General features: G+C 41.3%; 1 protein-coding gene across 1 annotated transcript in view; it reads right to left on the bottom strand.

Annotated features, from left to right (window-relative positions):
- dtx1 (deltex 1, E3 ubiquitin ligase) overlaps window positions 1–24,000 on the bottom strand; it is a 55,672-nt gene that overhangs the window by 4,300 nt on the left and 27,372 nt on the right. The window contains 5 exon segments of the mRNA XM_048243175.1: window positions 6,831–6,992; window positions 8,080–8,238; window positions 8,852–8,913; window positions 10,963–11,124; window positions 11,415–11,476. Of these exon segments, the coding sequence (XP_048099132.1) occupies window positions 6,831–6,992; window positions 8,080–8,238; window positions 8,852–8,913; window positions 10,963–11,124; window positions 11,415–11,476 (607 nt within the window).

Genomic DNA, 24,000 nt, shown 5'->3' on the forward strand with positions numbered 1-24,000 from the left:
ACCATTGAGAGCATCCTCTCCAGCTGTATCGCTGTGTGGGGCGGAAGCTGCACTGTATACAACAGGAAAGCCCTGCAGCGCATAGTGAACACAGCTGGAAGGATTATTGGTGCTTCACTCCCCTCCCTGAAGGACATTTGCATCACTCACAATTTTGGTCGCCTTGCGGGTGAGGTGGGTGGTGTAAGTCACCCCGCTCACAATCTGTTTGATCTACTGCCCTCTGGGAAGAGGTACAGAAGCCTGCGCTCCCGCACTACCAGACTCACCAACAGCTTCATACACCAAGCTGTAAGGATGCTGAACTCTCTCCCTCCTCTCCCCCCTCCACCCTCAGCCACATAACATCCTGGACATTGGACCAAAAATGGCCGCCTGCACTACTCCACTTGCACACTTGCACACTTGTACACTTTACAACTTGGTGTTGTTGTCCTGAAAACACAACACTTCTGCTGCTCTTACATAACTTGCACCACTATGCCACTTTCTTTCTTACTTACGTCAAACAGAACTACCCAAGCCTTTTATTGGCCTGACTTTGCACTAGTATTTTATTGACTGTCTATGCACAATTTCAACCAAATTTTGCTGCTCTTATTTTCATTATTATATGTGCCCTCTTATTTACTTATTTACTTACTTTTTTGTTTACTTGAATGTTATGTTTGTCTGTGGACCTAAATTGGTAAAATATGTCTAGTCTTCACCGTGGGATAGTGAGAAACGTAATTTCGATCTCTTTGTATGTCTGGAACATGTGAAGAAATTGACAATAAAGCTGACTTTGACTTTGACTTTGACTTTATTACATGCATCATTCCTATACCATCACTGTCAGCCCTACTAGCAAGGGAGACATGCAACATCGAATGTTCAGGTGCACAGAACGACAGTTTATTAATATTCTGAGACTCACTAAACACTCACAGACATAGACCATACGGTGGTAATGCATAAACATAATGCTAAACTAAATGTACATTCATTTCCTGCTAGACTGAATTGCACTTTCCATGCACACTGAGTTAAACTACACTGAATGCATGGAAAGTTGCTTGCGGAGTTTACAGCTAGTCACGTTAGACTCGTGTGTATGAACTCTGGTCATAATGAAAACATTAATAAACATTCTCTAAGTTGCTAGAATTGCACCCAAATCCTAACAATACATGTAAAGTAATATAATACAGGTGGTATATCAACGTTTTCAACTTAAACAACATTTTACAGTTACAAAATTAAAACAAAGTGTTGAGTGCTTTATACAGTCAACCTACCCAATGCAAAGCATACCGCTTCTGATCAGCTATGGCAACTATACAAGGACAAAACGCAGCAGAGCTGCAGTATAACGTTTCTCCAAACTGGACTCCAAAACACCAATCTCAATAAAGCTGCTTAATTACGGCGAAAATCACATACAAACACTAAACTACATTTCTAACTCTGTTACACCCCCTTCCCTGAATTTCACCAAATTCAAGCAGCAAACAAATACTTCCAAAGGCAAAGAGTACACTACTTTCAAACACTAGACAGAGGGTCGCCAATTACAGGACAGCCAACCACAAAGGTATCCAATAAGGATGAAGTGGAAGAGGAGGTGTGCAAACTCTCACAACCAACCACTGGCAGTAGGGTGCCTTATACACCCCACAAGACCATACAGCTATAAACCATAAATTCCATAAATTCTCCACAAAGCTAATCAGAAAAGCTAGATAAATAATAATATGTCATTAACTTTTATATTAGTATATAGTTTGTAAATAAACATTTAACGTTAAGAAATAACTGTTAATTAGTGCCAAAAATACATTTAGTTAACTATTAACAAATATTAATACAATATTAGTTAATATATTTGTTAAAACATTAACATACAGATTTTATGCAAACAACTAATATTTAATTAATGATGAAAAAACTATTAACTTGTGCCAAATAGATATTTAGTAACAATTAACAAATATTAACAAAGGGTTAGGTAATTACTAGTTTGCTATTTATTATGGCACCTTATTATGGAGTGTTACCGAAGTATTCATGTTCAGTGCAAGATAAGATAGCTCATATGAAAAGTATTCATGTTCAGTGCAAGATAAGATAGCTTGTATGAAGAGTATTCATGTTCAGTGCAGGATAAGATAGCTTGTATGAAAAGTATTCATGTTCAGTGCAAGATAAGATAGTTCATATGAAAAGTATTCATGTTCAAGGCAAGATAAGACAGCTTGTATGAAAAGTATTCATGTTCAGGGCAAGATAAGATAGCTCATATGAAAAGGTGGGCCACAGTTATGCTATATGTGAAAAAAGAAAGATAGATTTGCTTTGGTGTGTGTGTGTGTGTTTATTATGTGTGTGTGTGTGTGTGTGTGTGTGTGTGTGTGTGTGTGTTTATGCATGTGTGTGTGTGTGTGTGTGTGTGTGTGTGTGTGTGTGTAGTTTGCAGCCCTTGCAGCAAAAGCAGGTCAAAGCCGAGGGGAGCAGGAAACCCCCACTCAGCCACTTCCTGTTAGATGCACACACACTCGCTGACTGTGTGACTCTCACCTCAGCACTGCTGCATCTGTGTATGTGTGTGTGTGTGTGTGTGTGTGTGTGGAGGAGGGTGGACAGTTAGGTGGTTAGGAGGGTGGACACTAGCATGTTGCTATCTCCCCACAGTAGGCTGCTTATGTCAGTGAACTAGCATGTTGTTAACTCCCCACAGTAGGCTGCTTATGTCAGTGAACTAGCATGTTGCTAACTCCCCACCGTAGGCTGCTTATGTCAGTGAACTAGCATGTTGCTAATCCCCACAGTAGGCTGCTTGAAACACCAACTATCAACACACAGTACCAGTTGACCAATCACAGTCTTTGCGGTCTGCTTTGACGCAAGGTTAAACCTTTTTGGAGGTGTACGTCGAGCTACGGCGGAGGGCTCGGAGGGGGGTGGAGCGACACAGAGGGGTCTGCGGGGGTACGCTGTGGAATCGACGCAGAAGCATAAATCAGCCTTAAAGCCGTATTTGAATTAGAGAGAGACAGTGGTATCTTATAGTAATTGTACGATACGATACAGGTGTAGTACAAGATTCAGGTGTAGTACATATAAGATTCAGGTGTAGTACATATAAGATACAGGTGTAGTACATACGAATCATTTATCAAGAGTTCTAAGAGTTAGCCTAGAAATCTAGACGCACCCTAGCGGCAGAAAATTACATTTGCTGCCAGGGCTAGTCTAGCAACTCTCTGTTGGCTTGTGAGCTCGAAAAATTAAACTTCTATCAGGCCAATCAAATCGTGTATAGAGTTAGGCGGGCTTAACATAATGATTGATGGCAGAGATGCAACGGTTTGGCTTGAATTCCCTGCTATTTGAAAACAAAGAATATGGATGTTGCTGTTGAAGAACAGTGTGACACGAGTTAAGCTTTTATAAGTTGGCAAAAGTTTGAACTAGCCAACTAGCTCCGCTGGTGGGAAAACGCATGGGACTCAGCGCTGTCCTATTGCGTGCAGAGGGAATTTGAAAGACAACCGATTATCCCGCCCCTCTGACTGAGCACTGCGAACGGTGAGTGCCCAGACCCTACATTTTAATGTGGGTCTGGCTCGTCAGGCTATCTAAGAGTAGCACTTCCTGTTCATTTCTCTGCGTTGTGTTGGCTACACTCTCAAATGCAAATTCAAATGCAAATTCAAATGAACAGAACAAAGAGGAAAAACTGTCTCATCCACTGTGATGGCAGAATTCTAACTTGATTAAAGTTTGTATCAGCGATAACAGGCCCAAACATAAATGATCACATTCATCTAATCTTTCCTAACGATCCGCTAGCTGCCAGCCCCATAAGCAGGCCATAAAAAAAACACTCTGTAGGCAGCCTAGGCTCTGAGATCTGCACACAAAAACAATTGCTAACAATAAGTGTTGCCAACCACTCAAAGGCAAAATAAAGTGTTCCAACCAATAATCGGCGTGATGCGCGTTCAGTAGAGTTTCAATTGCACGGGAGGGAGGGCAAGGGAGTAGCGAGCTAGGTCTCTGTTTTGTTTGAACGTCAACAGAAGTGACGTTACCCCACCATCGCTGATACAACCTTTAACAGTGAAGTGGTAGGTAACGTTAGAAGAACTTCTACTGTGATCATGTGATAACGTAACTTCTATGCTATGCTATGCTATACAATGCTACTATGGTAACACAACTTCCACGACTCTGTGAGCTTAAGGGCTGAGCTATACCAGGCTAGTAACTGTAATTCTGTTCGCGTTGCATCTGCTACAACAATTAGCTTCCATTATAATCAATGGAAGTAGCTACACCAGACGTGATAGTGGTGCGTACGTTCGAAAAAAATAGACCATTCTTCTAAAATGGATTTTACGCGTTGCAAACGGAACGGTTCAGTTACGCGCCTGCTGTAGCTTCCCTGTTGGAATAAACAAATAGGGATATTAATATTCGAATATTAACCAATTATTCAACCATCTGTGCACACAGTGCCTAGCACTAGCACTTGGCAAGGCTACACCATCGCTGGAGATGTAAAGGACACAAGAAAATGGGACTAGGAGACCAAAAAATAATTATTTGATCACAACATGTATGTAATGCTATTAAAGCAGGGGTACTGCACAATCTGCTAGTGTGAGTTTCCCTCTACTTTAGTCATGTAGCGTATCTATATGACGACTTTCCCTCTACTTTACTCATGTAGCGTATCCATATGACGACTTTCCCTCTACTTCACTCATGTAGGGTAGTGTAGCCATATGAAGACTTTTCCTCTACTTTACTCATGTAGCGTAGTGTAGCCATATGAAGACTTTCCCTCTACTTTACTCATGTGTAGCCATATGAAGACTTTCCTCTACTTTTACTCATTCATGCACGTGCTGTAGCCATATGAAGACTTTCCTTCACTTTACTCATGTGGCGTGTGAAGACTTTCCTCTACTTCTCATGTGGCGTAGTGTAGCCATATGAAGACTTTCCCTCTACTTTACTCCTTCTGACTTTCCCTCTACTTTTACTCATGTAGCGTGGTAGCACAGCTGTATCCATATGAAGACTTTCCTTCCCTCTACTCATTTACTCCATATGTACTTTACTCATGTGAGCCATATGGCGCCTTTCCCTCTACTTTACTCATGTAGCGTGGTGTAGCCATATGACTTTCCCCTCTACTTTACTCATGTAGCGATCTATATGATCGACTTTCCCTCTACTTTACTCATGTAGCGAGTGTAGCCATATGAAGATTTTCCCTCACTTTTACTCATGTAGCGTATCTAGGAAGCTTTACTCATGTAGCTGTGTAGCCATATGATTTTCCCCTTTACACATGTTAGCTCAGCTGTAGCCATGTTTATCCCCATATGTATCCCGACTTTCCCTCTACTGTACTCATGTAGCATAGTGTAGCCATATGAAGACTTTCCCTCTACTTTACTCATGTAGCGTAGCCATATGACGACTTTCCCTCTACTTTACTCATGTAGTGTAGTGTAGCCATATGAAGACTTTCCCTCTACTTTACTCATGTAGCGTAGCCATATGACGACTTTCCCTCTACTTTACTCATGTAGTGTAGTGTAGCCATATGACGACTTTCCCTCTACTTTACTCATGTAGTGTAGTGTAGCCATATGAAGACTTTTCTTCTACTTTACTCATGTAGCATAGCCATATGACAACTTTCCCTCTACTTTAATCATGTAGCGTAGCACAGCTGTAGCCATATGAAGACTTTCCCTCTACTTTACTCATGTAGCGTAGCACAGCTGTAGCCATATGACGACTTTCCCTCTACTTTACTCATGTAGCGTAGCGTATCCATATGAAGACTTTCCCTTTACTTTACTCATGTAGCGTAGCCATATGACGACTTTCCCTCTACTTTACTCATGTAGCGTAGCCATATGACGACTTTCCCTCTACTTCACTCATGTAGCCATATGACGACTTTCCCTCTACTTTACTCATGTAGCGTAGCGTAGCCATATGACGACTTTCCCTCTACTTTACACATGTAGTGTAGTGTAGCCATATGAAGACTTTTCCTCTACTTTACTCATGTAGCATAGCCATATGACAACTTTCCCTCTACTTTACTCATGTAGCGTAGCACAGCTGTAGCCATATGAAGACTTTCCCTCTACTTTACTCATGTAGCGTAGCGTATCCATATGAAGACTTTCCCTCTACTTTACTCATGTAGCGTAGCCATATGACGACTTTCCCTCTACTTTACTCATGTAGTGTAGCCATATGACGACTTTCCCTCTACTTCACTCATGTAGCCATATGACGACTTTCCCTCTACTTCACTCATGTAGCCATGCTTTTTTGACGACTTTCCCTCCTACTTTCACTAGCCATGACTTTCCCCCCACTTTACTCATGTAGCATAGCCATATGACGACTTTCCCTCTACTTTACTCATGTAGCAGCCATATGACGACTTTCCCTCTACTTCACTCATGTAGCGTAGCGTATCCATATGAAGACTTTTCCTCTACTTTACTCATGTAGCGTAGCCATATGACGACTTTCCCTCTACTTTACTCATGTAGCGTAGCGTAGCCATATGAAGGAAATGGTAAAGGTTGTCCATGATGGACTGTGACCAAAGGGCGCAAACATGGCAGTGTGACAGTTACAGAGACGAATCAACAGATAACCTCAGAACTACAGACTGCCTCTAAGATAACCTTTAAACTACAGACTGCCTCTAAGATAACCTCTCTCACTCTTTCCAACCCACACAAACAGGCACAGTGCAATACATACATAGACAGACACACACACATACACACAGACATACATACCTGAATGCCTGCAGGGATGTCGTAAACGATGCGTATGGTCTTGACCTCGGCGTAGCCTGGAAGTGAGTGAGGGATGACGTGGTACTCCATCTTCCCAGGGGGCTGAGTGCCGGTCTTCTCCCCGTAGATGGCCTTGCATGTGGGGCACTGGAGACTGCCGTCCTGGGGCCGGAGACAGACAGAGACCAGAGTAAATGACCAAACCCAAAGTCAGGTTACTTTATGTGTTGTGTCATGGGACTGGTTCACAACTATCAAGCTACCCAGAATTGTAAAATATTATTTTCTTTTTTTTTAATTACAGGACAGTGGAGACATTGCCAGGAAACAAGTGAGAGAGAGAGGGAGAGAGAGAGGCAGAGAGAGAAAGGGAGAGGGAGAGAGAGGCAGAGAGAGAAAGTGAGAGAGAGGGAGAGAGAGAAAGGGAGAGGGAGAGTGACGGGGTAGGATCTGGAAACAACCCAGGTTGTTGACACTTTACTGACCCTTCAGGGTCAGTCCCATGTTGCTGAAGTCCAATGTTAGCCCAAAACATGGGAGCCGAAGAAAGATATTCCCCAATTCTGCATTCTATTCATATGAAATTATCTACTGTTATAGTTTTATATGTTTTGAAACAATCAGGATAATATTTATGGAATAGCTCTAATTGAAACAGATAAAATGTATTTAACAGAAAAAAGAAGTGGGGAGCATGGAGCTCTGGGAACATTATATTAGCTAACTAGTTATATAACATAGGTCCTGCTTTTCATCACTATATTAGCTAACTAGTTATATAACATAGGTCCTGCTTTTCATCACTATATTAGCTAACTAGTTATATAACATAGGTCCTGCTTTTCATCACTATATTAGCTAACTAGTTATATAACATAGGTCCTGCTTTTCATCACTATATTAGCTAACTAGTTATATAACATAGGTCCTGCTTTTCATTACTATATTAGCTAACTAGTTATATAACATAGGTCCTGCTTTTCATCACTATATTAGCTAACTAGTTATATAACATAGGTCCTACTTTTCATCACTATATTAGCTAACTAGTTAAATATGTATAACATAGCTCATGGTTTTCATCGTATGATATTTGCACTCCTTAAAGCATCATAAACCAATTGTCCTTTACAAGCATCGTTTGGCAAACTAGCTGCTCCTCCATTCGTGTTATTCATTGGTTAGCCACTGTTGCGCTAGCCCTTATTAGCCGCTAGCCCTTATTAGCAGGCGCGCGTTGCTGCGTCACCTTGTTGCCGTTGTTGTACATGGCCACCAGGCAGAGCAGATGGTACACGTGGCCACACTTGCCAAGCTTGCCCACCAGCTCTGGCTTAATGCCCTTCTGGCTCAGCAGGCCTTCATAGCCGGAGGATGTGACTAGCCTCTCCATGCAGATGGTGCAGTCCTAAAAATAATGAAGCCAGTTTTCATCATGATCATCATTTTCATCCTCATCATCATGAATCATTTATTACTATCATTTCAGTTATCATTAACATAAACAGGAGAGCTTTGAATTCAAAGTGCTGACACAAGCAATAGAACATGTTTTATCTATTCAAGCATACAGTGATATATCATGAATCATGAATGTCAGAATCATTTGTATATGCAATACTTTAACAGCCTGTAATGTGTTTTATGGTCCACATTAGGGCCATGTTAAAGATGTCACCCTGTTAAAGCATGGTTGTAGGGCCATGTTAACGATGTCACCCTGTTAAGGCATGGTTGTAGGGCCATGTTAAAGTTGAGGGTTTTGCATAAGCATCAGCTTGCATGAGTTAGCGATAGCGTTAGCATCAGCTTGCATGAGTTAGCAATATCGTTAGCATCAGCTTACATGAGTTAGCAATAGCGTTAGCATCAGCTTACATGAGTTAGCAATAGCGTTAGCATCAGCTTGCATGAGTTAGCAATATCGTTAGCATCAGCTTGCATGAGTTAGCAATAGCGTTAGCATCAGCTTGCATGAGTTAGCAATAGCGTTAGCATTAGCAAGTTGGGAAGTGTCTAACCTCATCAGGAGCGGATTTGATCTTTTCCGTGTATCTGCGAACAACGTCCTCTGGATGTTTGCCTGCCATCGACACACACACAGTTTCCACTTAAGTTTGTGCTAACAGAATACACACAGTCATGCACACACAATGCACAATAACAATTTAATACCAGATAGATACTGTATGTACTAGTGCTGTCAGTTAAACGCGTTATTAACGGCGTTAATGTAAACCTATTTTAACGGCGTCAATTTTTTTAACGCAAGATTAACGTTCTTTTTGGTTAAACAAACTTTGTAGTTTTTTCACAACACCACACCGGATTTAGCTAGACCGGAAACTAAACAATACACACTGACGAATGGAATGGAACGTTGTATATGCTGCGCATTACCGCCCCTTTTAGGAAAAAGATGACTGATATAATGGAAACCTATGCTGCATCGGAGTTGGGAGCGAAAAGGGCTTATACTTACTAAATATTGAAACAAACGTGATTAAAAGGCACAAAATAAGGTTGGTGTAAGAGTTATCTGTGTGTTTATGGGATTAATGTGACCATGTTCCTATGGTTTGCTCTTTCTAGTTTACAGGAGTGTCACAAATTTATCGATAGGCACAGTCAAACTGCCCATGGCTGACTATAACTAAGTTCAGCAAGCTTAACTTTACATGTCATAACATCAGCTAAACATAAGTCACACATTCATTCTATCACTTGTAATATGAACGTAGCCTATTTCCTACAACTACAGTAGGTGAGATAATTGGCTACGTTATACTGAAGTTCCACAGTTAGCAAGCTAACCATTTTGCATGGGATATTATGGTAAGTGTACATGCTAAATTTGTTCTCAGGGTATTGCAAACGAATTAGGTTGATAATGTACATAGTTTCGACATGAGTAAGTTACATAAACATAATTCTTCATAACTGCCGTGTTAGTAAAATGATTGAATGTCCTGTGAATTAAAAACAAATGTAACGTCAACGTGTGATTACTAGCTGTCTTTCCGCTTTATAATGTGTGTAGGCCTACATTTTGTACACGCACTTCTGCGGAAGCATTTATTTCCGTTTATATCAGCTAAATTTCTGAAGAATATTGTGTTGCCTCAGGTCTGCTGCACATCTTTTGAAATTTTATTTGAAATAATCAAATAGACCTACGTCTTAGTTCAGTTAATAAAGTAACTTGCTTTGCTTTCATTTGAATCCCAATCAAGATACACAATAATTGCTTTATTGTTAATATGGACTCCTGGAAAGTTCAGAAATGCAAAATAATAGAATTTTAACCATATGATAAAATATGTGATTAATCGTGATTAACTATAGGAATTCAGCGATTAATCGCGATTAAAATGTTTAATCGTTTGACAGCACTATTATGTACACACCAGAGGACACATGCACATGCACACACCCGCGCACCACACACTAACGCACACACAGCACACACACACACACTATGACCCATCCTGCTGCAGCTGTGAGGTGTTGGCCTGTGCTAGGGCTCTGCTCTGCTCGTAATTATGCCAGTGGATTAAAAATGGAAGTGTGTGTGTGTGTGTGTGTGTGTGTGTGTGAGACTTGGCTCTGGTGTGTCTGTGCTCGGCCCTCCCTGTTCCACTTCAGGACCCTGTGGAAGCATGTGTGTGTGTGAGTGTGTATGCGTGCGTGCATGCGTGTGTGTGTGCGTATCCACGTGTGTGTGTAGGGGGTCCTCAGCAGACTATGCCTCCCCAGGTAGATGAGATCAAAGGAATAATGCATTTAGAGGGAGAGCACACACACACACACACGTAGGGCTGGGACGGTATGTTATGGTCTCGCGGTATACCGCTTTAACAGCCCCCCCACACACACACACACAAAACATAAAATAAATTATTGTGAGTTATGGATAATGAATTTTGTGCTGCCGTCACAGCCAATTAAACTTTAGACAGCCATAGCAACTTCATAGATCACTGCTTCAGACATGAAAGAAATAAGCTGTTTATCAACAAGGCTATCACTATTTTAGAACTGTTACATTCCTGACGCTGTCCCCCTGTCCCACACACACACACAGACACACACACACTCATACAGTCTGCCGCTCTGTCACACACACACACACCTCTCCTGAGGTGCTTCTTCTTGGTCTTGCGGCGGATGCCGCTGACCCCTGGGACGGGCTTCAGGTCGCTCTTGTTGACGTGTGGGGGGTGCAGGACGGGTTTGGGGGCGCGGGTCAGACACACAGGAAGCCCTGCCGCACACATCAGGATGCCCGTCATACCTGCAGCGCAGAGCAGAGAGAGAGAGAGTGCGTGTGTGTGTGTGGGGTCAGACACACAGGTAGCCCTGCAGCACACATCAGCATGCCCGTCATACCTGCAGAGAGAGAGAGAGTGTGTGTGTGTGTGTATATGTGTGTGTGTGTGTGTGTGTATATGTGTGTATGTGTGTGTGTGTGTGTGTGTGTGTGTGTGTGTATATGTGTGTGTGTGTGTGTATATGTGTGTGTATGTGTGTATGTGTGTGTGTGTGTGTATATGTGTGTATGTGTGTGTGTGTGTAAGAGAGTACCTGCCAGTGCTGGATGTACAGGTCCAGATCCTGTTAGATTCTTCACTGGGAGAGCAGGGACTCTGGAGGACACACATACACACACACACACACACATAAAATTATTAAAAAGTCAATAGAATATACCTGCCCTTTGCGCTGCTTGCACACAAACCATTTACACACACACACACACACACACTATTGTTTTCTCAATACGGTGGTGATGGTCTTTCACTGTTTTTCCTCTCTCTCCCTCTGTCTTCTCTCTCTCTCTCCTTCCCCCTCTCCCTCTCTCTCCCCCTCGTCTTTTCTCTCTCTCTCCTGTCTCCTCCCTCACACACACGCATGCACGCACGCACGCACAGTACACACATGCTGAATGGGCAACACACAACCTCTTTCTCTCACACACACACACACACATCATCTGGTTATTATTGGCAATGATACGAGTGGAAAGAGTAAATGTGGCGGTGGATTCCAGAAAAAGCAGAATCAGACACAAAGTGTGTGTGTGTGCATGTGTGTGTGTGTCCACGTGTGCGTGTGCATTCATGCGTGTGTGTGTGTGTGTGTGCGTGTGTGTGTGTGTGTGTGTGTGTGCGTGTGTGTGTGTGTGTGTGCGTGCGTGTGTGTGTATGTGTGTGTGTGCATGTGCATTTGATCTGTTTATGGAGGACTCTTACCTTTCTAAGACTGTAAAATATCAATCATTAATATCTACCATTGAAAACCTACAGATGCCACCAGTGGCGGCCGGGGGTTAAAAAAAATAACAGAGGAAGAAATGTCCGCTTGCTTGTTGCGCTTGGTGTTAGTGGCAAATGTAAGTTTGTGATGGTGTTGGTTTACCCTGGTGTTACCATCCTACGTACTTCCGGCCAGGCTAGGTGTTGGTGGCATATGTGAACTAGTATATAGGCCACCTACCCAGACACATTTATAGCAGCAGAATGTACTATGTAGCATTTTAACTGGTAATGTTGTGCAATAAATGCTGTTCTGACATTCTTGGGGGGTCTGACCTAAGGAGCTAGGCTAGCATGCAGTAGCCAGAAAAGTTGTGGGTTCAATTCTTGGCTTCCACCATTGTGCATTTGAGCAAGGCACTTAACCCCAAACTCCTCCAGGGACAATAGACTTTGTAATATAATTTAAATATACAAGTCACTTTGGATAATAGTGCTAAATTAATAAATTTAAATGTAAATAAATGTAAATGTAGGTCTGGCAAGTCAGAGAAGATATGTAGGTCTAGTTATGAAACACTGTTTTCCTGATGTGCAAAATTATGAAAAGTCTGGAGGTTTTGCTCAATGTAATACATTTGCAAAAAAGTCTATAATACTAAAAATAGACACTTGTTTTATAAAACCATGTAAATATTGACCATTAAAAATAGACCTTAAAAGTGGTTATTTGTAACATGCTAATAGACAGGTTGTAATAGCTAAGTGGGAATTTATACTCGAAAGGCAAATGTTATTGAAGACGTCATTAAAGGAATGCATCATGGTCTGAAACATTCATTAACAATGTAACCAAGATACAGTTAGAACGGTGAAAACAAGAGCATATTAACAACAAGAACATCATTTAACAATTGTTTAGTTGAGGCATAACTTGGATGATTATAACTGTGGGATAAATTTGATATGTCTCTCATTGAATGTTTAGTATACCTTACATACATGTAGTGAAATCTAATTGCCATCACCCTACTCTGACCCATGTGTCTTTTGCAGCTCCTAGGTTAGAATGTTTGGTTAACTTAACCCTTGTGTCAGTGTATTTGGGTAACCCCAGGATGCGGGGTCATGAACATTTCTTATCTTTGTCAATACACCAGATGGTTAAGTGGGGTTGTAAACATTTCGTATCTCTGTTAAAATACTAGAAGGTTAAGTGATTAATGGAGGGCGACAACTTGTGATTTTCCATGGGTGTGGGATAAGGTATAAGTGTTGGCTTCACCCACAGATGTGTGGGCTTGTTACTTTGACATTTCATGTGGGTAACATGCTCCCGGCGTCATGAATAAAGCTGCAGTCTCACACCAGTTGTCTTGGATTAATTTTGACCACATTAATGGTGACGAGGATGGGATTACCTATTCCTGAGGCATAGCGAGGAGGACCAACGGCGCAGGACCCAACAAAGTTGCAACTGAGGGAGATCTCTTTGTGATCTTGGGAGAAGGCCATCACCAGCACCAAACACTGCTTTGCGGCACCCAGCCTGGCCAGAGGGAATCCTCCTGTGTTTCGGATACGGTAACGACCATATTCGGTGGTCACAGACAACGTGGTGGTGAGTCCCTGATTTTACACTTTGAGGTGGTAAAATAGGGAAGGAAGGCCTGTCCCTACCCGAGAGAGGGGTAGTGGTTGAGTGCACATTTCCTGCCAGGGATAGTGGTAGTGGCCTTGCTGCCTATGCGTAGGTAGCATTTGGTGCACATTTTCCTGCCAGTGATAGTGGTAGTGGCCTTACTGCCTGCGCGTAGGTGGTAAATTGTGAGTGCACTGTTTTGGTTATGCGCATTATATTTCCTGCCAGTGATAGTGGTAGTGGCCTTACTGCCTATGCGTAGGTAGTAAACTGCGTGCTCTGTTTTTGGTTGTGCGCATTGGTAAAATAGGCCTGAGAACATTGGGTATCTGATAAGACTGTCATCACATTTTGTTGGTTTTGCTCTGATTTTAGGCGTGAGGTAATTGGAAATAAAAATATCAAGGGGACACTGCGATGGGGAGCAGTAAGAGTAAAGCTATTAACTTTCCTAGAGGAGTAGAGAATCCAGGGTGTTTGAGGGACATGTAGAGAAAGTGTTGATCTGAATATATAGACGGGAAATTAGCAAGTATGGAATAGGTGAACTGAAGGGCAACTTCGTTCATCTGGAGTGTTGAGCATAGAAAAGCAAAATTAATGTAGGGCTATGGTAGAGAGGGTAAAAGAAAGTAGGGCTATGGTAGAGAAGGTAAAAGAAAGTAGGTTAAAGAACAGTAGGAAAGATAGACCTGTGCAGAAGAGAGAGAGGCAAAGGCTATACGGAGGACATCATGGACTATGTTATGAGCCAGCTTGTTACTTGGAGTACAGCAGCTCTAAAGGAACTGAACAATTGAAAACTATGAAAGGCTTGAAGGAAGAACATGGATGTGGCTGTGGGGCTAACCAGAGGAGAAGGCCACTTTAGCACGTCACTGTCACAAGGAACATCAGAAACAGTACGGAGATCACTCTCCACAGCAGCTCTCTCAAACTCCTGTCTGGTCTCAGCATGACAAAGCTGAAGAGGACAGAGAGGTCTGAACAGGAGACCCTGTGGTGACACTTCTGATTTACAACTTGAACTGTTTTCCTCAACTCACTCTGAATGCATCAGCACAGCCTACTCAGCCAACTCTCTTTCTGTTAATGGGGATATTTTTCTTTTTGAACGAGACAGAAGCAGATATTAGTATGAAAGAAAAGAAGGATAGTGTAAGTTTATGACAATGAAAAGTGCATGGTACAGGAGTATTAGATCAGTTCATATTTGAGAGAGTTCCTTACCCATGGGTAGTTAAATGTAAAGAACATGTAGTAAAACAGCATTCCTCCTCAGCAGTGTTTGCTCCGAAAATTTACTGGACTGGGACTTCATGTGTAAATTATATCTTATAATTTCACTCAAACATAATGGGGTTGGTTTAAAGGGACCATTAGCAAACAGCTTAGTATAGTATTAACATCTCCAGTCTCAGTCCAGGAAGATAAAGAAACACCAGAGTACTTGCAATGTGTGATGACTTTTTCATGATGTCCCCGGATCCGAATACTTAGAAAAATGGTACCAATTAGGACATACAGTTAAGACTGTTGAAAAAGCCGGCGTAATTACAAGTAAAGCTACTCTGCAGATGTAGTAGACCTGTCACCTGGTCTGACATATTTGTTTGCAAACTCGATATTATTATCCCCATGTTGATTTTTATTTAGTTGAGGTGTGGTAAATGCCAAAGATTGGACGCATGTCCAACACACTTTGGGTCATGTATTATCATCACAAAATACATCATTTTTTGTGTTTAGTGTTTTTGTTAAAGTCACCCCTGTGCAGAGACAGATCTTTGAGCAGCTTTCCCTCTCTGCACAACAGGAGGTGGTTGTGACTCAAGGTTGACTCAGAATGCAACGTGTTTCTCTGTAATTGATAGAAAAATGCATAAGTTACAATTCGAGCGGATCCATATTTTAGTTTTGATTTGCGTTTATTTTCAAAGGATAAGGTATTTTGCCACATTTGCCACAAAGATACACAGAGTCAGGGGCCGTTTCAAACGAAGCTCTGGTATCTTGCCTCTAAAAAATAATTCTGCTTATATCAAGCCTATTATCACCTATGTTGATAATGTTTTACTAAGAAGTCCGTCGAGTGAGGTGTGCCAAATTGACACTGTGGCAAAATTAACATTCCTGGCCAGTGTGAGACTGAAAGTCTCCAAACAAAAGTTGCAACTCTGTCAAGAGAGAGTGAAGTACTTGGGTCATATACTCACTCCTGGCTGTCGGGCCCTAGATGCATCTCGCATCTCAGCAATAACTGCTTGTTGTCCCAGACCCGAGACAAAGCAGCAAAAGTTTTGCTTCCTAGGAATGATTGGCTACTACCGTGCTTGGATTCTAAATTAAACAGAGAGGCACAGCCTCTCCAAGCATGTGCAAATACATGTAAAAAAACGGACTGACAATTATGATAAGACCTTTACATATTTGAAATAGGCATTAGCCTCAGCTTCAGCTCTTGCCTACTATGACTTACTTGACTTGTTGACTATGATTTATTGGTGTGTGAAAAAACAGGGTACATGTCAGAGGTGTTATGTCAACAGCATGGGGGTCAGCACAGACCAGTGGCTTATTTATCTAAGCAATTAGATGCAGTAGTGAGAGGATAGATGTGGCAGCAGCTGCAAGTCAAGTGGTAGCTGTGCTGACGTTGTGTTGTTACATTCACTAACTGTACATGTCCCACATGAAGTACACTCACTGCTTCTAAAAGAAAAAACTTAAAATCCTGTATCTATATATCAGCATGTGGTATTAACCCTGTGGCTCTTGCATGATTGTGGTGAAGGTGTCTCTATGTACACTAAACTTAGCTCTGACATTTCTAACACCTTTGTCAAATCCTAACATTGTTTATTAGGCTAATCTATGCGTTTGGAGTCTGGAGAGGTAGGGACTGGCTACTCTGTAGTGAATCAATTTGATGTGGTTTACTCTCACTCTCTCCTAGATATTATTTCTGTCCAAGCAGATGAATTGGTAGCCCTATTCAGGGCATGTATTTAAGCAAATGGGAATAAATTTGTATTTATATATATAGTCATTATAACTGGGGAATTGTGCATGATCACATCTACAGACAAACCCATTACAACATAAAATTGGATAGCAATATTGTTAAATGCCATTCAACTCCCTACATCTGTGGCTGTCTTAAAATGTGCAGCCCACTCTGCAAATACAGATGTTATCAGCTGGGGCAATAGGAAGGCTGACGCGGCAGCTACAGAAAGAGAGCCGCGCAGGGGGGAGTGCAGAGAATATCACCAAACTTTTTGAAACCACATTTCTGAATTTACAAATACCAGATGTAGTTACATCTGAAGAGGCTTTAAAGGAAGCATAAAAGCATCAGATAATAAGGAAAGATGGAAATGGAAGAATTGTAAGGACAGAACACATGGTCTGTGGGTACAGTACATACACCGACAGACAGACCGGTTTTTCCAAGATCTTGTTTCCATATTATTGCTAAACTATCAGTGGCTTAGACCATGCAAATACTATGACATAGACAGAAGAGAAAATATATTTTACACTAGGATTCACTTCAGTAGCAGCCATGTATTGTGCAAGGTGCATTATGTGTCTAAAAATTGATGTTGCACCTACAATGAGAGTCAAGGAAGGACATCACCCACCATCTGAAGGCCCGTTTAAGCACATAATGATGGAGTTCATTAAATTCAACAAATGTAGAGGATATGAATATTGTTTGGTGATAGTTTACATGTTCTAAAAAAGTCAAGCATGCGAATGCCTTATCAGTAGCTAAGGCTTTAAAGAGAGATGGTGTGCCTAGATGGGGCACAACAGAATTGACTAAAATCATAGTGTCAACAGGGATGGATTGGGTGACAGCTCTTCCTTTGGCTCTACTCTACCTCAGAGGCCGTTCATCAAGATCTACAGGGTTTAGCCCTTTTGAGATTTTGACCGGACGTCCCTTGCCGGCTCCCACCTAACCTAAGAGATATACATAGGACAATGGTTACATGCGAGAACTGATTGCTGCTCGGTCTTCTGTTTCCCAACAGGTGGCGTCGGCACTACCACAAAGTTTCCAAAGGACACACCCAGTGGAGCCAGGCGCCTGGGTACTCATAAAGGATTTAAGGAGAAGACACTGGAATGAAGAACGATGGAGAGGGCCGTTTGAAGTAATATTATCTACACCTACAGCCGTAAGGATTGCGGAAAGAGACACTTGGGTCCATTTGTCACACTGTAGAGTGGTGAAGAATCCGGAACAATACATGGACTGAACTGAGTATCATAACCAACACGTGGTTGCACGAGAGGATTGACAAACACATTTTTTGCAATGCAATAGGCTGAAGAATACATACTTTGAAGAGGATTAATAAAATATCACTAGCATCATATAAGAATATTCTTTCTCAGTTTAGCTAGATAAACGTTACAAGTTAGTTGTTTTGATTTAATTTTATTTGGACAGTAACCTGAGGAGGGACTAAACCACCCAAGTCAGCTCTGCTGTTGAAGACTAGGATTAGGTTTTATTTTGGTTTTGAATAACTGAGAAGACGAGATGTTGGTGATTGTTGTGCTTATTCTTCATCTAAGGGTTATAACTTCCTCCCTTAAGGATGAAGTGTGTGGTAACAATAAAGTATGTGGGTTAGCCTTTCGTGCCAAAACAACATTAACAGGAAATAATGACACATGTTGGGTATGCCAAGACAAATCTTTTTCAGGTGCGAGTATTTCCATATCGCACTTTACAGGACTGCACTTTTCCTACTACTAGGAAAGTTCACATTAGCTTGTATATTTAGAGCTCTAAACAGACAGACCACAGTGACAAATTATGTAATCGGTTACTGCGACTGGAATGTATGAAGACATCTTCCCATTTAGGGAAACACCAGATATTGAGATAGAGGAAACATGTTAGTAAAAGAAGTGTACAAAATAGTCTGACCCGATGTACCTGGTTTAAATGATGATGATGTAACTGTTTTTCATTTTCTGTTTTCCCTTTTAGATTTAGATTTAGAACTGCAATAATCTAATTAATTGTTAGAAGTGACTTTTAATCATTGTTTGGTAGGTTTAAATATAATGTTGATCAGACTAGTTGTGTTAGTATATACACATGTAGAGTACTGTATTAAACATGTAGCTTTACAGCTCCACAGGGGGGAATATGTGGAATAAATTTTATATGTCTCATTGAATGTTTAGTATACCTTACATACATGTAGTGAAATCTAATTGCCATCACCCTACTCTGACCCATGTGTCTTTTGCAACTCCTAGGTTAGAATGTTTGGTTAATTTAACCCTTGTGTCAGCGTATTTGGGTAACCCCAGGATGCGGGGTCATGAACATTTCTTATCTTTGTCAATACACCAGATGGTTAAGTGGGGTTGTAAACATTTCGTATCTCTGTTAAAATACTAGAAGGTTAAGCGATTAATGGAGGGCGACAACTTTTCCATGGGTGTGGGATAAGGTATAAGTGTTGGCTTCACCCACAGATGTGTGGGCTTGTTACTTTGACATTTCATGTGGGTAACATGCTCCCGGCGTCGTGAATAAAGCTGCAGTCTCACACCAGTTGTCTTGGATTAATTTTGACCACATAACAATGCATAACTATCCGAAAATGTTTTTATCACCAAATCCCTGAACTGTCCACGTTTGTGACAGACCAGTACTAACGTTACCTGTTAGTTACGAGTAGGCTATTTGTCATACTAGCCTACGTAGCATTCAGTAGCCTACACTAGCCTTACCATCCTTCATTTTTGAATCTGGTCTTCCCAACATAGTATTAAGACAGTCACAGACAGGTTACGGTTAAATCAGCATTAGATCTTTCAGCTTAGATATCAAGTTCTCCCATATCACTATTGTATGTGGCTGAGCGTTATTTGCTCTAGCTGATGACAATTCCATGTAAGATATATCCAAGAATGTCCGTAGCCAGTGAATAGTAGAAATGTCATGAGGGGACTTCCAGCGCTGTGCAACAATCTTTTTGGCTGCAGTGAGCCCCTGCAAGCCATACCTTACGGGTTTTTCCGCAAGGGAAAGATGGGAATCATCATTTAAAAGGTGCACAGCTGGGTTCATAGGGAACTGAACTCCTGTTAGATCTGTGATAATTTCGGTCACCCTTCTCCATAATGTAGGCTTTACAGCCATGTAGGCTTTACAGGCTGATCTTACTCTAAAATAAAAGAAAAGAGAATGTTTGTCAATATCATAATGGGATATCAACCCTTGGAAACTAAGTATGGCACTCTCCCCACTAATGTCCTGCAATGTCTTAATACCCTTAGCTTCCCAATGTTTGTTGACGAACGGTTTTCCCCCAGACAAAAAGTGACTATTATTCCATAATGGGGATGATGTACACCATTTGTTTTTAAATGTATGAATCTTTCTGCCATGTCTGAATCATGTATGTCAAAATTTGACCACAGTGTAACGCACACTTCTTGATAGTCACACCTGTGAGAAGAAAATCTTTTAATCTAATTGGTGCTATTAGTTCTTCTTCTATACTCTTCCATGAGGAAATATTGTCCTCACCTATCCAGTACCTGAGGCTTCTTAGTCTAAATGCCCAGTGGTATAATTTGAAATTAGGACAGGCCAGTCCTCCACCCATCTTGTCAATCTGAAGAGCTGACCATTTTAACTGCGGTCGCTTACCATTCCACACATAGCCTCTTAGCAAAGTTTCTAATTTCTTCCAGTATCCGGCTGGAAGTGCAAGTGGGATCATTGAGCTTACAAAGTTAATGCGGGGTAAGATGTTCATCTGTCTTTAATCTGGGCTAAGATGGGGGTAAGATGTTCACCTGTCTTTAATCTGGGCTGGTAGAGATACCTTATTTGGATCTACGTTGATGACGTTGATGAGCATAAGGGCAGATTTGGAAAGATTTGGAAAGATTTACCTTATACCCTGAAAGATATCTGAATTGCAGTATCGCCAAGACAGACGGAAGTGTTTGCTGGACACTTGCCAAATAGACCAAGATGTCATCAGCATAAAGTGATATTGAGTGTGACGTTGAACCAATTGTAATAGGAGAGATTATGGGAGAGTTTCTAACTAAGTGTGTCAGGGGTTCTATGGATAACGTAAAAAGCAGAGGAGACAGAGGGTCTCCCTGTCTTGTGCCCCGTCTTATGTCAAACCATTCTGACATACCTCCCCCAACACATACTCTGGCTGATGGGTTGGCGTATAGAGTCTTAATCATATTAATGAATTTATCCCCAAACTTGAATTCTTTCATTGTCCTCCAGAGAAATGGCCATTCCAGGCGATCAAACGCCTTTTCAGCGTCTAAAAAAAAGTAAGCCACTGTCTTTTGGAATTTTATTAGATGCACTATGTGTAATGTATGTGTAATAGCCGACGGACATTATCAGAGGCTAGACGCCCCTTAAGAAAACCTGTTTGATCAGGACTTATAATGTCCCCTATTACTTTCTCAAGCCTTCTAGTCAGCATTTTGGAGAATATCTTGAGGTCAGCGTTTATCAAAGATATTGGGCGGTAGTTGGCACATTCTAGGGGGTCCCTACCGGGTTTAGGAATGACTGTGATCAGGGCTGTGTTTAGGTCTCTATGAAAGGCACCCCTTTCAATAGCATAATTTAAAGTGTCTAACCATAATGGTCCAAGTATATCCCAGAGTGCAAGGTATAACTCCACTGGTATCCCATCTAAACCTGGTGTTTTGCCTTTATTTGTAGTTTTAACTGCTCCAATGTCATGGCAGAATCTAGATATTGGACATCTTCTGCTGTGAAAGTAGGAAGCTCTATTCTACTGAAAAAAATGGGAGAAGTCGTTTTCTGTGGGCGATTGTTCGTCTGTATACAGATCCTTATAAAAATCTTTAAAACTCTCACCAACTTCTTCTGTTGACGTCACCATTCCCCTCCTAGGACATCTAATAGCTGGTATTGCTCTTTTTGCTTCCTGCTGCTTAAGAGTTAATGCCAGCAGGTGACTTGGCCTGCTACCTTCAGCATAATATTTGTGTTTGGTTATGTGTATCATATATTCTGCCCTGCGTCTTAGTAAGTCGTTCAACTCTGCCTGTTTTGTTTTGAGCAGGTTTTCTATTGCTATAGTGTAATTTTCCTTAAGATCATTCTCCAAGAACCCAACCTCTTCCTCTAGGGAGTTTATCTTTTGAAGTCTACTTTTATGTAAATGGAAACTGAACCTTATGGCATTATTCCGTATGAATCCTTTAACAGAAGCCCAAATCACAGTCCTATCTGAAACACTATCTTTGTTCAGATTAATAAATTCTTCCAGGACTGATTTTAATTCTGCTAGAAACTGTTCGTTTTTTAAGAGAGAAGAATTAAATCTCCACCTACTAGACTTTTTCTTAATTCCACCATAATGAAAATGAGAAATTAAAGGGTTGTGATCCGATATGTGTCTGGGTAAGATTTCTGTCCTTACTAGGTGCGATAGACTGGATGAAACAAGGAAATAGTCTATACGTGAGAAGGTTTTGTGTCTCGAAGAAAAGAATGTATAGTCTTTAACAGAGGGGTTGTGCACCCTCCACACATCTGTCAAATTCAAGTTGGCTATAAAGAGGTTAAGTGCTTTAGAAGCAGAATCTTGAGAGCTTGATACAGCTGAGGAGGACTTATCAAGATTGCAATCCACAAAGGCATTCATATCTGAACCAATGTATAAATGGTAATCATTCAGTTTTAGCAGTTGTGAAGTAACTGATGGGAAAAAAATCAGCTTCAAAGGTAGTTGGGGCATATAGGCTTACAAAGGCAACCTTTTTGCCCTGGATGGTGGTACAGCAGAATGCCATTCGTCCTTCATTATCAGAGCCAGTCTTTTCAACTGTCAGGTTAATACCACGTCTCATCAAAATCATAGCACCTTTTGTACGAGTGCCATCAGTTGAAGCTACTACTGGTTTATAGAATTTATTTTGAATTCTTGTAACATCGTTGGGTTTTAGGTGTGTTTCTTGAAGTAGCGCGATATTTATTTTCTTCCTGCGTAAGAAGTCTAATATTTTAGTGCGTTTATAGGGAGAATTTAGTCCTCTAACATTGAATGCCATAATAGAAAGATTCTCTAACCTGTTTATGTTAATCATTCCCTGGGAAAGTGCATTGGTGGTGGAATCCTTCCCTAGTCCCCCCTGTCCCCCTCCCTCCCCCCTAACCCCATCCCCTCTCACCTTCATCCCTTTAAGCTTAGCCATCCTTGAGAGTCACTCAGCAATGTCAAACACTGAACCCCAATAACCCCCTCTAATTGAACTACACACCTATTTTATCTAAAAGAAAAAAGAGAAAATAACACAGAGAAAAATAGTAGGCCTAGCCCTAAGATAACACAATAATGAACTCTAATAGAATAGGTCACTTAAAGATCCAAACCACAACTCCATCCTGTTTCTAACTAGCTGAAAATATACAGGTCTGTTGAAAAAGTATGGGATCCTACTTTGGAAATCCAAACCAAAATTAACATGAATCTTTGTTGAAAATCTGAAATTATTCCAAAAAGTATTATTAAAGTCATCTTAAGTTCAGATTCAGCCTTTCCGTTGGGAAGCCCAGCTAGGCTAAATAGCCAACCAAGCGAACTAAAATGATCCCTATTGCATTCAACATTAATTGAACATTCTTAGCCCTGTCTAAAGTTATTAACTCAGTTAGTAATTCAGTAGTATAACCATTACTCACAATACTCGATACAGCATCTTCCAGATACAACAGAAAGTTAGCTCACAACTAATTTGTCCATGATAGCCTATTAGCATACCCAAAGCATGATTCTCATCCTGCCGCTTGTTCCTGTGAGTCAGGCATAGCTGCTAAGTTGCCTTCTTAATCTGCCAGCACCGATGTTTTCAAGGTGTTGATGGCTTCCTCCGCTGAGTTGAATGACATCTTCATGCCTTTGTAATTCACTTTTAGGATCGCAGGATATATGAGATATGCGTCAATCCTCCTCTGCCATAGCTTGGCACGAATCTCCTTGTATTTTTGTCGTTCCTGCATCGTCCCGGGGCCGTAGTCAGCGAAGAATTGTAGCTGGGTGCCATCAGCGAGCGTTGGTTTAGCCTTCCTCGCTCCCTCCAGGATCGCCTGTCGGTCAGTGTACCGTAGCAGCCGAAAGATCATGGTTTGTGGTCTCGACGTGCTGTTGGAATAGATCCGATGTGCTCTGTCTATCTCGAGTGGGTTAGAGCTCAACTGGGGAATCCAAGTGGGAAG

Source organism: Alosa alosa, chromosome 5 (assembly GCF_017589495.1).
Source record: "Alosa alosa isolate M-15738 ecotype Scorff River chromosome 5, AALO_Geno_1.1, whole genome shotgun sequence".
NCBI lineage: Eukaryota > Metazoa > Chordata > Actinopteri > Clupeiformes > Clupeidae > Alosa > Alosa alosa.